General features: G+C 42.1%; 2 protein-coding genes across 6 annotated transcripts; both read right to left on the reverse strand.

Moving 5' to 3' along the window:
• Positions 1 to 1607: 1607 nt before the first annotated feature.
• Positions 1608 to 8803, reverse strand: LOC100827066 (probable E3 ubiquitin-protein ligase ZFP1). 2 transcript variants are annotated; one of them, XM_024459056.1, is made up of 6 exons: positions 8496 to 8803; positions 4991 to 5892; positions 4325 to 4674; positions 3205 to 3303; positions 2954 to 3118; positions 1608 to 2058 (listed from the first exon to the last, which is right to left on the reverse strand). In XM_024459056.1, exons 2-6 carry the CDS (start codon positions 5808 to 5810, stop codon positions 1912 to 1914), a joined length of 1581 nt encoding a protein of 526 aa, XP_024314824.1. In that variant the 5' UTR covers positions 5811 to 5892; positions 8496 to 8803; the 3' UTR covers positions 1608 to 1911. The 2 variants fall into 2 exon arrangements, with proteins under 2 accessions (XP_024314824.1, XP_003569527.1); XM_003569479.4 differs by having other exon boundaries at positions 3205 to 3306; positions 8496 to 8800.
• Positions 8804 to 10993: 2190 nt separating this feature from the next.
• On the reverse strand, positions 10994 to 14371 carry LOC100827377 (splicing factor U2af small subunit B). 4 transcript variants are annotated; one of them, XM_010233817.3, is made up of 3 exons: positions 14241 to 14371; positions 12952 to 13148; positions 10994 to 12176 (listed from the first exon to the last, which is right to left on the reverse strand). In XM_010233817.3, exon 3 carries the CDS (start codon positions 12144 to 12146, stop codon positions 11301 to 11303), a length of 846 nt encoding a protein of 281 aa, XP_010232119.1. In that variant the 5' UTR covers positions 12147 to 12176; positions 12952 to 13148; positions 14241 to 14371; the 3' UTR covers positions 10994 to 11300. The 4 variants fall into 4 exon arrangements, with proteins under 4 accessions (XP_010232119.1, XP_024314825.1, XP_003569529.1 ...); XM_024459057.1 differs by having other exon boundaries at positions 12907 to 13148; XM_003569481.4 differs by lacking the exon at positions 12952 to 13148.
• Positions 14372 to 15795: the final 1424 nt, after the last annotated feature.

Raw genomic sequence — 15795 nt, forward strand, 5'->3', positions numbered from 1 at the left:
TTTCGTACGAAAAATTGAAAGGGCAAGTTTCTGCCCAAAACCTACATGCATTAGTTTATTTTCAGAATTTTTAAAAACTCGAAATATGATTTATTTATTTTGAAATGAAGGGCAGGAACAGAACCAACTCTAATATGATTCAGTTGGATATTCTATACCAATATATTAAATTGGAGTTGGTGGTGATGGTACGGTCGTCGCGGTACGTCACTTCATCGAAATTACGAATCTGCCATCGATGTCCTCATGCGCTTTTTAATCCTGGATCCCGCGGTCCTCAAGCGCAGAAAAAACACGTACCGGCCAAAAAAGAAAAAACAACAACAGAGCCCTCCTCGCTCCTCCTCTCCTTCAAATCTCACCCCCACCCGATCCGGATCTCGCCAGCGCCCGCCGCCGCTCTTGGTCGCCTCCACCAGCTCGTGCGCGTCGGCGGCGTCCGTGTACGGAAGGCGGCTGCGGACCCGTGGCTCCGTCGCATGCCCCAACCGCTGCCTCCACTGGCTCGCGTGCGCCGGTGGCTCCCCGCTGGACTTGGACGGCGATGGGATGAGCCTGAGGCCGGGATGGTGGTGGCCTCTCGCAAGGCAGCAGGGACCGCGTCGGCGCGAGCCATCGGCGGCCCTCCCGACGGGCAGTGGCGCGCGGCGACCAGTGGCCGGACATGATGTGTGGGCGGCGTGCTGGCGCGGCGAACGGGCGGACAAGGCTGTGAGAGGGCGCACAGGCGTACTAGGCAGCAAGTGGGAGCAGGTGGCATGCGAGAGCGAACGGGCAGCGGGAATCTATGGGCGGAGACGGTGCGCGCAAGCGGGCGGCCACGCAATGTTCGGTGGCGGGATGAATCGGGACTGGGAGAGGAGGAGTTTGCACTCATGATGGATGGAGAGGATAGTGAGAAGGAGAGCGAGAGAAATTGGAAGAAGTGATTTGAGAAATAAAGTAGGGAGTAGAGTAATAGGAGAGCAGAAAGGGTACTTTATACAACCGCTTACTTTATATGATGACTGCTGCTTGCTGTCTTGATCGATATACCGGTGCTTACTATTTAAATCATCACCACACGGGAGGTCGAGCGGCTTGGACGGATGGAAGTGATAAACGTTATCATTGCTACATGTTCTTCATTATTCATGATTATATTGAGAATCACTTCATGAATTCAACAAAAGAGTTAAAAAAACGCTCACACATGATTTTTCAAGTGTGGTGTATGTGAGAATAGTGATAACCTGAAAGTAGAGAGCAAAAGAGTCGAGCATGTGCCACTTTCTCTTTACACGAGATATAGAAATAAGACATGTGCAAAAGAGAAAGAGATCAAAGTATGGCCTAGAAAATAAACATATCATAATTGTTATATACATATGTGCGCATCAAACACATCAACATTTAATTTAACGTTTTGATACAATTTTTCGTTGTTCCCTAACAACTCACGGGTTCTAGTTTTTTATAATGTTCGGTGCGACTTGTGCGGTACAGTTGAATCAGGATAGCTTATCTACAGTCTAGAACGCTATTGCGACAAAGCCAAAGGATTCAATTCAGAGTGACAAAAGATAAATACCAAGAAATGGCCAGTATGTGAGCAGCTTAAAAGCTCCTACTAGGTGATCACATGTTTCTATATTTTTCTAGAGTGACTAATATATAGATACAATAATTTTCTAGAAATGCCAGTTTCTTGAGGTCGCCATATAATACACATGCTGCGAACTCAGTAATTTAAAATATTCTACATTGAATAAACGATCAATGTTATGGCTGTACAGTTTTAGGAAGATTAGTTACTCCCGATCACAACAAGGTGAACAAATACAGGTAGCAGAATGGTCTACCGTTTCTTATGTACAAAATTGAGCTGAATGTTTGTCGGAAGCAAGTAACTGATAAGATTATTCCTGTTCGTTATCCACTTCTTCTACCGGCAGACAAAGCTGTTGTCTTGCAGATGGGGCATAGGTTCTTTACCGTCAGCCATTGTTTTATGCACTCCGCATGGTATCTGTGGCCACAATCCAGGATTCCAATGCAGTCTTCAGACCGGTACTCCTCCTGCGAGATACATAGAGAAAAGTTCTTTAGAAACTGAAATAGATTGGATGCCTGTGAGTGAAAACTCGATTCTCTTTTCTAAGCCTAACCAATATTGTTTTCACAAAGCACATTTGTCGCTCCTTAACACCACTTCAATTGTTTCAGCACTTGGCGAAGAATAATGTCATATATCAAAGACTATTCTCGGGTAAATTCGTTCTAGATGATCATCACACCATGGACCAGTCCATGTGCTTACGCTACTATAAAAATAAACAACAAATAATTTATTTCACAACATTTACACAAGACTAAGAATCTAAGATTAAGATTTAAGGGCATCCTACTTGCCAGAGCAAATTTAAGGGTTGCACATCATAAGTTTCCTAAATTTTCTTAAACCAGTCACGTTTCCAAGATTTTGGATCAGCATAAATCATCCTCGTCTCCAAGTAACTCCATATATAACCAATAAACTAAAATTGCATAATATTCAACTGAAGTTGCAAACCTTCAAAGAGGCAATGCAATTTTAGGTTTAGTAAAATTTAAGGTGATTGAGGTTAAAAAAAATCCAGGCAACTGAGAATAGCGAGAGGGAAAAAGTTACTCAACGAGCTATATGGTACAAGCTGGTTCAATATTGCATTAGCCATTGATTTCGGTTGCATCAATAGGTGCATTATTAACCATAGCACAAAGCTATAATCAGAACTTGGGATCCATCAGTGTAACATTTATTTAAACTGTGCAGAAGGTTATGCTCAAGTGATCAACTTCTTTGAGTATGAAATGACCGTGATGTTTCACCATGGATTTGTTGTCTGGCTGATGATGGGTAGTTTACAACTGCTGAAAAGTGGCTAAAAATAAATAAGAAAAGGTAAACAATTATATAGTGAAAGTGAAGGACCTGGCATATTATGCAAGCATCACCCTGCGTGGAAGATTCAGATGATTGATCAGACACGCAGGATGTTCCTGCCACATATAAGCTAGTATTCAATTTATCTACGATGTGGCTTTTGGCCAGACCAGTATTGACATCTCCGATGTGCTCCTCTAATGCTAAAAGCTCCTGTAATAGAAAAAATAAATCAGGTAAGAAATACTATACTGTCTGATGTGAAGTCGCAAAGGGTGGCCTGAATGAGCTTTACATACCTCATATGTCATGCTGTCTATATCTAATCGCATATCTCTATGCTCATCTACAACATTTGACACCTCATACAATCTCGAAAAATCCATTATCGTACCACGCTGCTGCAGGGTCAACAAATAATTACATGAACCACATGTGCATCATATACATCTTAACAGAAAGGAGAGAAGAGGATTTCAAGCACTCTATGTTCTAATGCAGTTTGCATGAATGGAATTAAAATTAAGACTATCTCTGCTGAAACGATCAATCACGAACCTAACCAATCAGCTCATTAAGGATATGGGTTCAGCCACAACCTATCTTACTTTATGGCCGTGCATGTATTCTGACATGGGTTCAGCATTTTGTTACACAGGATTAATGAAAGAGATTGGTAACATTAAAATGAACATGTAGATTTTTAAGGTGCATATCATATGCATCACCAAGGGAAAACATGGTAAACACATATACTAAAAATAAATGGCAGCAGGAAGGCCAAAGACATGAATTCAAAATGCAAAAACAATGAGGAATATAGGCTGCGTTCTTTTCGGCTACTAGGACCAGCTTCTCCTAGAAGCTGCTCTCACCTAGCTTCCTGGAGAAGCCGCATCTTAGATTTAGCTAGGTTTCCAAAGTAGTTTAGGCCAAACTAGTTTGGTAGCCTAATCAAATTTAGGTGGCGGCTTCTACAGGAAGCTGGGGGAGGGCAGCTTCTCGGAGAAGCCGGTCCAGGAAGCCGAAAAGAACTGGCCGATAATAGTCATCAACTCGTCAACCCATTGACCAGAAATAACACTAACAAAAGATGATATGAGGCAGTTACAAGGGTCACTTCCAGTTCTACTTGAACATCCTTCAAAGGACATCTCTCATTTAGAAATTAGAAGTTGGCAATTTTTTTAACTATGCAAGGTCCAACATTTCATAACTTGGCACATCAAAGGCATGAAAGTACAGACGCACTAAAGCACAAGTACAAGATTTGCAAAACTCCTAGAAGAGTTCCAAATTCCCCCCAAAAGGAAAAGAACACACGCTAGACATAGCAAATTATAGAAAGAAAAGTCAAGCGACAGCGTCCTAATATTCATTGAGATATTTGTAGAGAAGTGCAATGAAATGCAGACTAACCAGAGGTGGCAGAACTCTTATGTTCCTATGATTAACTGGATTCGCCAAGAACGGATGCTGTGGAGGCCCAAAAGTGCGCTCAGAGTTAGAGATGAGAACAGGAGTTCTTGGACCCAAGTGGAGCCGGTTTCCAGGATGATTTACCCCAGTATGTAAGACACCATTATTGTGGCATTGTTGGTAAGGGACTTGCATTCGTGTATGGTCAAGCGGATTGTGAGCTAGCATAGTATGCACAGCATGCTGATGAAAATATGGTAAAGGTCCTTGACAAATGGTTGAAGGGCCGTTCTGATATTCATGGAAGCCTCCATTCGCTATTTCTGTGGGCCCCAAATGCACATATCTGCCTGTTGAAAGCAAAAGGTTACCAATTATTTCCCCCGAACGGGCAAATGTGACTGCTGAAAGCAAAAGGCTACCAATTGTATTTCCCTGCTGTGTACTCACGATTTTCATTTTGTAGGTGGGGCCATGTTTTGACTTTTGAAGTTTCTGTCATTCTTAACATATAAATTAAACTACTAGTTTAGCCATCAATGTACATTGCCAACAACTAGAAGATGCATTAAACGAGGATTCTTATCCTTCGAAAGCATAAGTATTTTTTAATCTGCTTTCCTTATCACTAGAAACTGAAATCTGTTCCACTAGTTGCTTACTTACCTGGAACACTAGTCATTGCATTGAAGTATGCCCACTGTGGTACTCCTTCGGCAATGCCATTTGCAGCTTGGGACACCCATGTATTGCTGGCAGGTTGAAAACACGGACTGGCATGACTTGATGGAAATGTATAATTACCATGCTGTGCTGATTCTGGGTGAGCAGACACCGAACTGAACCCATTAGTTGCAGTAATGGAAGATCCTTCGACGGAGGCCCAAGGGCTGTGACTAGGATATTCTGATGGGTTGAATGATGTGACGTTAGGCAAACCATTTGACTCAAAAGAAGGATCCCATTGCATATGTGTAGGATTCTGAGATGCCTGAGAGGATGAGCTTGAGCTTCCAAATCCATTAACAAAATGACAACTTCCTGCAACTGCAACATTTTTCCTCTTAACGAATCCTCCAGCCGCTTCAATGACATTTTCATTTCTGCTACTTTCATCCATACTTCCTGGACCAACTTGATTTAAAGGCAATCCGAAGTTCTGAGGATGAGAGGCATATCTGTTCATAGATGTGGACATGCAGGGGTTGTACATACTTGATGGAAAGACAAAACCTGAATCAACACCTAAATTTGGCAGAGAATTATGAACAGGCTGATGTGGATGATTCATGTTCATATTGTAGTAACCCCGCATATCAGAGGAACCAACATTCCATGCATTTCCTACAACTCTGACAGCATGCTGACCACCTTGGTCGGATAACTCATTCACATTGCGATTTGAACTATCAGAAAGAACATGAGGATGCCCTCGATCAGATTCAAGATCAATGACTTGGGGAGTGCATACCATTCGATATGCCATAACGCCAATTCTTATTTGCCTTAGCTTCAAGAAAGAACCACTGCAAGCTAGGCCAACAGCTATGCTTTATCGTCACCTCTACCTGAAACCAAATTAGAACCAACTTTTATAATAAAGGTAATAGCTTTATATTGCATACTGAAAATGTTACAAATATGTAAAGATTGTAGATTTACATAGTAGAAGACATGCATATTCTCTCACTTGCATGGTAACATATACGCAATATTATAGACAAACTAAAGAGGATTGGTGAGAATGAGTAGCAAAGCTGATGTGCAGAAAATGTTGCACAGAAGCATGAAGTGAAGATAAACTAGCTAAGGTAATAAGTCCTGACACTGTATCCCCCAAGTATTAGGCTTATAACTAAAGGACACACATGAAGTCAACTCGTGGCGTGATACACCAAAACTCGCATGTAGTTATCAAACTTCTCTGATGTAAAAGTATGTGTTTTATGTAGGATCTTTAATGTAAATATATCATAAACATGCAAGTCAAATCTGTGCAGAATATATCCTAATGAAGAAACCTATCACAGCATTATCCATATATGCATACAAATACCAATTCTTCACAGTTGTTTAACTTCACATATGATTATATAAAGTTGAAATTTTCAATCTGCTTCCTGTCTGCTGAAAGTACTACATCACTAAAGCTAAACAATTGAATTCTGTGCGTCAAACCCATTAGAGCAATGGAATGATTTTCAAAATATGAGCATCATCAAATGTCAAATACAGTTCAGAATTTCGAATCAGTAATACAGAAGTTAGCGATTCCCACACATATAAGCTAATAATATATAATACTCCCTCCTTTCCATATTATAAGGTATACGGTTTTTGTCCTAAGTCAAAGTCTTTAAAGTTTGAACAAGCTTATTGATAAAAATATCAACATCTATGATACCAAAATAAATACATTATGCAAATATTCATGGTGATCTATTGGGTATTGGTTTGGTATTGTGGATGTTGATATTGGTCAAGCCTTACAAAGTTTGACTTGGGACAAAAACCATATGCCTTATAATATGGAATTGCGGGAGTACATATTATTGGGTGTTGAATATACAGACAATAGAGAGCAATGGACTAAAAAGGAAAGCAATGATATTCATCGATTTCAATATGCTAAAATGAGCATCATTCAGATTAATTATTCTTTCTAAGCCAAACCTAGAAATGCCATATGCTAAGCACTATCCATAGTGAATGCAATCATGTTTGCCTTGTACGACCAAGGACTGTGTGTTTCATGAAAACAGTGAATAAAGTAATTTGTATTGAGAAAACCTCTATGAGCAAATAAGACCATACCAGAAAACAACCACCACGATCTAGGGTAGGGAAAAAAAAATGCAATTTTTCTAACACCATGTAGGCATGATGCATGTGTCCCGGCCTTACTGTCTAACTGCCCAAATATATCTTGATGTCACTAATAAGATTCGGTAAGAGCTTGACAATCGGTTTGATGAGATTAATATGGAGTTACACTTTTGGATGTCGGTCCTCTAAATTCACTTGCTTCTTACTATATCATCGTAGAACTATTTGTACCTAGTCTTTCCAAACCTATTTGCTCTGATGGTTATGATATGAGATCGTATTAAGCAACTTGTATTGTGATTTTGACAGAATTTAAGCTTTTTTTTTTGCAAGGGACAGAATTTAAGCTGATTTGATAGATTTGTAATGTTTGCACTCGACGACCAAATTGTGCGCGTGAAGTGTGGCACCTCCAACGGTAAAATACTAGATCCGCCCCTGACCACCAGAATCATGCTCATCACAAATTAACAAGAAACCTTGTCTTTGACAGTTCTCCACCTTCTGTCAAACCTGGGGCTATATCAATGAGGCAAAAATTCAAGTAAAAAAAAAGAGCAACCATGTAATACTATTGTCCTAGATGTATACAAACTCATTTCCCTAATCAGATAAAGGTTTAGTCCTGGCAACTAACACAACCTACACACTTGCCAAAAATTAATCAAAATTTCAATGGACCAACCAAGCAACTACCGACCCCGCAAAAAGTTTAGGTGCAACATCCCAAACTCCATTAGTGACTCAACCACACAAAAGTAACCTGGTAAAATGTAAATGTTCCTCGTTGTGTTTAGCAACATAATCAAGAGTCCCACATTTCTCAGAAAACTATCCGCATCAACCGCATGCCATATGCACTTCCATTCTAAAAAGAATGGACACTAAGGCATGATAGTTTCACCTAAACATAACAGGCGCCATTTTAGCCTCCCAACGCCCACCAAAACTTGCAAAGACACAACAACTGTAGGACCCTCTCCCCCACAACCAAACACACAAGCAGATAAAGCAGAACATATTTGGCCAATCCAATAATTTGTATAGCCACAAACCAGAGGCGATAAAATCATCCGCAATACGAAGCAAAATTAACGGAATGCATATGCACTCCTGAACTCTTGTACTCTCACAATCGCACCATCGCCATAAAGTTACTAACGAAATTTCAAGCTGTGACAGTGCCGTACGGGGCAATCAAATCGCGCACGCCCCTCGGAATCCAATTCCTTCCGCTCGCTTCCACGAACGCTGCCGCGGTCGTCCAGATACCTTGGCCCCCACCCAACGCAACACTGCCCGAAAAAAATCGGGGGTAATTCGGGAATATTTCGCAGATCGTCACCTCGTGGAGCACGCGATCCGATCGGCGAAGCGGGGAGGGGGGGCCGGCCGGCGGAATCTGGTGTGGGGCGCCTCGCCTCAGGAATCGCGCGCGCGGAGGTGAGGAGCGATCGCCCACCGCGGTGGGACGAGCGGAGGGCGATCGTCGGGTGGGGGGGGGGGCGAAGGGGATCGGGCGGAGGAACTGGCACCCGGAGACAGGCGAGCGTATTTATAAGCACGAGAAGCTTTTTTTAGAGGGAGAAAGAGGAGGAGGATGAGAGAGATGGGGAAGACGAGGAGGAGCTGGAGGCTCTGGTTTCTATCATTTTTGGGCACGATGGATGAATCCATATTATCATCTGTGTGCCCCTTTCTTTATCCTTTTTCGCTCTTTTTTCTGTAGGCGAGAGAAAGGGAAGAGAGACTGAGAGAAGAGAGTAGTGTCGTTCTCATTTCTTTGGCTGATCCCGTGTGACGAGTATTTGTGCTGAAAATTTGTGTGACTTTATATTTACACTCACGGCCAGCGATGTGCAAAGACTAACAAAACAACAAATTTAAGGAAGAAATCATTAATGAGAAAGACCATGGAACAAGGTCTTTTTAAGTAGGTTTTTTTATATTTCTTGGTCACTTTGCCGCAAAGTTTTATCATCAGTTTCATAGAAAATCATCCGTAACGATGGATCGGATTTTAGTTTGTACTATGCTGTTAGGGAGTACTACTAACTGCATAAGCCTTGTAAGGAGTTAGGTGGCATTTAGCTCCTAATCGACGTATTATTCATTTGCACATGATAACTCAAGCGAATGATCCAACGTTGAGAACAATAAAGAGATAGGTCACCAACAAGTTCTACCTCAATAATAGAGTTGGTATTTGTAGGTTGTAATCTGCAAGTCCCATGTGATTAGTGACTATCTATCATTATGAGACATATAGTACGTTATCACTTCAGTTCCGTTCTCTCTCTTTCTTCCTCTCTGTCCTCTGCTTTTTATAAGGTTGAATAATGGGAATAAAGTGTTTTATGCTATGCCTCAGCAATAGTATAGGTGAAGTACTAATTTACACCGTTTCTTAATGCACAAACAATAAGAGAGTCTTTGGTTATCGTTAGCTTCATATGGTAATATTTTACTTCTTCCGATCTTAAATTGTTGTCGAAATATTACATGTATGTAGACGCTTTAAAAAAATATATACATCAATATTTGGGGACAAATTTGAGTCAAGAATTTAGGATCCGAGAAAGTATCTTTTATTTTCTTTCGGAATTATTGTGCAGAGCAATTTCATTTTTGTTTTACACAATTCTGATCCTGTACGCAACACTGGAACTATACAACCGCACAGCTAAGGATATTTTTACAACACCATGGATCAATTCTGGGTACAATTCGAGGTAAAAGGTGGCCCCACTGTTTTCTTCCCCCCATTGCGTTCCTCTCCCTACGACCCTCTTCACTAGTAAACTGGCATTGGGCATGACAGTAAATTGTTTTCAAGGTTACATTCGTAAGATTGACTGGAAAGTGGGGGAAACAAAGAAGGAGGGTTTCGGCGGAAACCTGATCATGGTAAAGGAAAGTCTCAGATGAATAGGAAGGGTGTAAGAGTAGTTCATAAGCAAGTTCATCTAGTTACAAGAGATGTAGATGTTGCGTTTGTGCAACGTGAGCCGCCTCAAGTTTTTTCTGAACTACGTGCCGCAGATTGTAATACTTCTATTGATCATCAATAAAACTCCCTATTCCAGCGGAAAAAAAGAAAAAGGAAGGGTGCCACTTTTTATAAAAGGGTGTGAAAAAGGAAGAAGAGGTCCATGGGTGAATGACTGAATGGTAGTCTCGGTGAGGATCACAATAGTTCAGATAAGAAAGCACGTCCCTATCCTCAACGACGATATCTTGCCATCCGCCTGCACTATGGTATCCGAGAAAACATGCCATAATAAGTCAGCTGGCTCGGCCAGGCTCGGTCGCCTTGGTTCTCGGCACATGGTCGTCCGTCAAGAGAAGAGAGAGCAATCAGAGCAGCGGCCGCTGGCTCGCTTGCGGTCTCCGAGGAAAACGAATGATTCGGTCTCGGTGGAATCCGTCCACAACACCACATGGCCTTCGTTTTTCATGTGCGTCTACCGCTCCGGAATTGGACGAGAAGAATGGGTGATTTTAGTTCTTACAGCTATATACTCGGCCATTGAGCGATGAAAGGAACCCGTGCAGCTTATTCAGGGATCAGGGTATATTCCTGGCTTCAGGAGAGGATCCCTCTTAACCGGAAGAGGATATTCTCTCGTGCCAAGGCAAAGGAGTTCAGCATGCAACGCGAGCTAAGAGCCATTGCACCATTTCACTCGATCTTTATTCCATCAGAAAAGAGAAAGAACGAAAGCGCAACTAAAAATAATACTCCCTTCGTTCCCTCCCTCCCATATTAAATGACTCAAATTTGGGCAAAAATAGATGTATCTATGCCTATAAAGAGTTTAGATGCATGTAATAGAAAGTCAATTAATATGAGACGGAAGGAGTAACAGTAATAGGCCACAAAGTTGATACAACCAGCGTCAGAATCATGGCAAGCAATTCTGACTACTCCGTATTCAGCATAGAAGCATAAGTTTTCAAATGACTACAATACCAAAATATATGCCTGACAAAAGGTTTCCAGCAGCACAACAATGACAATTTCAACATCTGGCGACCAAATAGAGACAGTTACAGAATAGAGGCAAATTAAACATAGTACCCACTAGAGAGCGAAGTCCATATATAGAATGACAAAGCGAACAAACACGCAGACGATAATGGTCACCCCTTACTTCGCCTCCTTTTCACGATTCCACTGTTCGATCTTGGCTCTACGCTCTTCGCTGTTCTCCCTGACAGGGCTTCTTGCCCGCCTTGGGGGGCTGCCCCCGTACCTACGCCTTCCTCCATCATCATGCCTTTCGTTCCTGCTGCTCCCACCCCTCCGTCCACCGCCACCACCACCACCACCACGGCGGTAATCATCACGGCCTCGATAGTCATCACGGTCACGACGCTCTCTCCTGTGGTGTGGGCTTGGGCTGCGGCTCCTTCCTCGGTGCGACCTTCTGTAACGCCCAAAGAGTTTTTTCCTGAGATCCTTACCTATCTGTTTCACATGCATGAAATTGCAGTGTCCGCCACGAGTGCAGGTATTCTCCTCATACTGCCTGCAGGTCGCTTCACGGAAGTCAGTCACAGGGGAGAAGTCAACAATTATTAGACGGCCAGAGTAAAATCGACCCTGAAGGGCTGTATGAGCTGCTGCAGCCTGATCTTCCTCCCTGAACTGGACATAAACATTGCCGATCATGTGATCAGAAAGGTTATCACAGACGTTGAGGGTCTCGATCTCGCCAAACTTGCTCAGTTCCTCAAAGATATCCTCATAGAAATCTTCAAAATGCTCCTGCATCTTGCGGGGATCAATTGGCTGGCCTTGAGCATCAACCCCAGGAGTAATCATATCAGGGCGCTGATACATATTCATAAGCACAATTGTCGGTGATATGGTTGGCCTGTTATGGATTCGAGAGCAGCGATCCCCATGACGGCAAGCTCCAATCTTGAAGTAAAATGGACAGTTCACCCTATCTTTCTCCGTACCAAATATTGAAGCCAAGTGCTCCGCCATTATTTGAGATCAGTCAGGCAGACCAAAAGCCTGCAGAGACAAATGTCAGTTACGAAATATTCTCTAAAACAAACTTGGGGATGAATGAAGCTGTCAGTCTTTAGCAGTAGTAGCACATGCATAATCAGATTTTAAGTCAATGAGCGTAATCATCGTTTTAGCAGATTCTTGATTTAAAACCAATGGAACCATGATCAGTGTCAAAACTTAAAAGCTACGTGTTGTGTAATGTTGAAACTTGAAAGAGTTGCTTATTCATGCAAGAGACCTCTTTCAGGTCCATGTGCACAATAAATGAAAAATGACCATGTCGGATTCTAACCCATGCAATGTTACAAAAGTATGCCTTTTGCAGAAACAGTCTCTTAACAGGTGCAACTATTTGATAGCCTCTTGTTATTACAAGATTCAGGAATATCTATTTTCTTTTCAAGTGGGTGAAGCTCTCTAAATTCACACATATACTTCTTTTATTTATGTTTACCAATACTAACAGGTTGGCACAAGTAACTTTACCAACTCAATTTGAACATACGGGCTACTTGCACATAAAAGGAGTAGCTACTAAGGCCTGTAGTACAACGCATAACAGATTGATATTCTTGCAAGATAGTACTAATCCAAACTGCTTCTTATGACCTAATCTGCACACTGACTCAAACTGTTAATGTAAGAATATGCAGCATAAATACATCATATATACAGGGTTACACAATTTCTTCAGTTCAACCTAGTAGATATTCCAGGTCCGTTATCTAACCTAAATCTGTATTGTGTTCAAATAGTTAACACCAAAGGAACAAACCCTTCAACTGCAGAAAGAAGACTTTGTTCCAACTAAAATGTTTAACGTCTCTGTCCCTGCATCTGTAAAAGAGACCGATAAACCAAAAGGCGCAAAGAAAGGGGATTTTCTCCTTGCACAGGAACACTTCCTTCTCAGGTAGGCCATGCTATATCCGTCGAACAAAGAATTTTATTTCATCCATTTTAAAACCTAATCTGCACACCATTTTAGATTGTTAAACTCCAAAAATAAATGTCCAGGAGAAAATATACTACTACCCAGAATACTCTAGTGTAAATATATGGAGCACTTCCCAATATGTAGAATTTACATAAAAGTAAATGCTTACAGCACAAAAAATGCAAAACAAATAATATTGTTACATAACATGTTCTACTTGATCAAAATTCTATCATCACATTTATCACAGCCATAAACTTGCAAAATACAGGCAGATGTATCAAAATAGCTACATTATTGGTCTACTAATTAGACTTCTAGAGGCTTACTTGAAAGACTGTTTAAAAAAAATCGTACTACAACATTCCTATGTGATGAGTTTCAGGTAAAGAAATAATTACACGGTTCAGTTATGTCTTACAGCACCTTGTTGCAATATAAGTAGTACAGGAAAAATTAGCTAGGACAAAAGAAGGGATACCTTGCAGAATATTAAGCAAACTTTGTGTATACAACAACAACAACAACAAAACAAAAACAAAAATCATTAGCAGCACTCAAAGCTACATGTATAAAAAAAGGTGAGCATAATATGCCTCAAGGTCAGGAAGTGTGCCTTTGCTTTTCCTGAGAAATCCACACAACCTGCATGAGCATAATGTAACCATTGGATATGCGTGCAGGGGAGATTCCGCCAGTTCCAACTACGGAAAGCTAGCCTTTTAATCGGCAGGTGCACAATACCACACACACAAAAAACAACAAATCAGATCCTATGCTACTCACTCAGTATTATCGCACTACTCAAAAAAAATTCTCATCCAACAACACGAACTATTTTCTAGGTCGCCTCATCGATTTCTGTGTCTGAAAAGAACAAAACCTTCCAAGATTCAACTCCCCCCGGTTTCCAGTAGTAACTTTCACCAGATTCGAAGGTGCTACCCCAACACACGGGCGGATGACCCAGTAAAGTAAATTAGGGCGGCCTTCCTACCTTGATTTTTGCCTTAGTTCCGAATTGGGGAAGATTAAGGAGATAAAACGGGGAGCTAAAGGGCGGAATCCGTTCGTAGGTTGATGGGAGGAGAAACGGTCGGGAGCGAGAGAATCGAAAGGGGACCAACCTGAGGTGGAGGCGCTCGCGCGAGGAGGAAGACGAGCTAGGGGGGTGGGGCGCTAGGCAGTCGGGATGGGGACGGAGGGGTGGCGGCGCTCGGGCGAGGAGAAAGACGAGCCACGGAGCGAGGGGCCTGGGGCGCTCGGCAGCGAGACGGGGGGTGTATAGGTGGCCAACGGCCCGCTCCGCTGCTAAACAGGCCGTGCCGTGCCGTGCCGGCCCACTAAGGCGGAAGGAAGGTCAGGGCACGGCCCACCAGCCTAGCCGGATCTGACTGGTCCGTTTAGCCCGTCGGTCTCATACAAAATGCAAAGGAGCCCAGGCACAGCCCAAGCCGGATCGTTGGCCGGCACAACCCGCTTAGCCGTGTGCCGGGCCATGCCACCGTGCTGGCGGGCTTTTTTCCAAAAGTCTGGCCCAATGTGCCAGCTAAAGAGGGGGGTGAAGGAACATAAATGAGCTTCAACCCATGTGAAAAAGAAGGTACTTAGTCTCAAAATCATTTTTCGACATAAACAAAAAATTGACTTTTCCTTGTAAATTTGTCTATTTTTTTAGTCTTTTTAACCACGCCTCATTAAGCGTTTCTTCTTCGACTTTTTTAAGACATCAATACTAACGCAACTCCACTAAAACTTAGTCAGAGCAAGTGGGGGCTCTTTTGGTGATGCAGTCGACGAGCTCTCAGTTTGTACTCACAGGAAATGCAACTCTTTATTTTCCTGCAAATCTCATTGAGTCGTGTCACCTATTAATACTCAGGGTCAGCCTTGGGGGACTGCAGGTGGTGCAGACGCAATGAGCCCCTAAATTCAGAGGGTTGCCATGAGAAAACTTTCCCTGTTCCCATCTTGACTCGATCAATCCCGATCATTTTTCTTGTCTGTAAGCCGATCTGCCCTCGCCGGCAGCTCACCCACTTTTGCTGTCTGGCTGTCAACCATTTTCTTTGTCTTCCTCGTGTTGTTTTCAACTTGTGAATTTATCTCTCCTAAAAAAACTTGTGAATTTATCCGGTCTTAGTAAATTCTATATATACAAACATTAATTATTATTATCATAATTATATTCTCTAGGTCATATTTTTGCATCGGACCCCTGAAATCCAACTACCGGGCCTGTTAGTGATGGATAATGTAACCATGAAGACAACGCTCCACGGATCCCTTTGGCCTTTGGAAGCAAGCTTTTGTGCCCAGGCAAGTTGTGATATGGCCTAACTCCAATTTCATTATGTTCTTGTCCGGCGGCCGCATGGATCACAGATGTCTTGACATCGGTTTAAGAACGTTGATCAACGATGTCAAGCACCTTTTTGGTGGCAGAGAGGAGCATCAACATGGTATTAGAAGTCTAGAATCACTACTAGAAATCACAGTTTTTCATAGGGCAAAAATCTTTACCTACATCTAATCTCTCTTCACTAAATAAAGAAAATGTGCAAACAGTGTAACTCTAGGGAAAGAATTTTTGCATTCAAAAATAAGTATGAAATAAACTATACTAGAGTAAATTTGTGCCCCAGGTAAAGGACGCCGAGCTGGCTCAGCAAGATGCTCATG

This window comes from Brachypodium distachyon, chromosome 2, assembly GCF_000005505.3.
Source record: "Brachypodium distachyon strain Bd21 chromosome 2, Brachypodium_distachyon_v3.0, whole genome shotgun sequence".
Taxonomy (NCBI): domain Eukaryota; kingdom Viridiplantae; phylum Streptophyta; class Magnoliopsida; order Poales; family Poaceae; genus Brachypodium; species Brachypodium distachyon.

Bases quoted from the DNA above. Each gene is read 5' to 3' on its own strand.
- LOC100827066 (XM_003569479.4), bottom strand. From the start codon at position 5,810: ATGGCATATCGAATGGTATGCACTCCCCAAGTCATTGATCTTGAATCT. The intron at 4,675-4,990 runs GTAAGTAAGCAA...TGCTTTCAACAG, and splicing joins TGCAATGACTAGTGTTCCAG to GCAGATATGTGCATTTGGGG. The intron at 2,059-2,953 runs GTCCTTCACTTT...TGTATCTCGCAG, and splicing joins ATGCTTGCATAATATGCCAG to GAGGAGTACCGGTCTGAAGA.
- LOC100827377 (XM_003569481.4), bottom strand. From the start codon at position 12,146: ATGGCGGAGCACTTGGCTTCAATATTTGGTACGGAGAAAGATAGGGTG.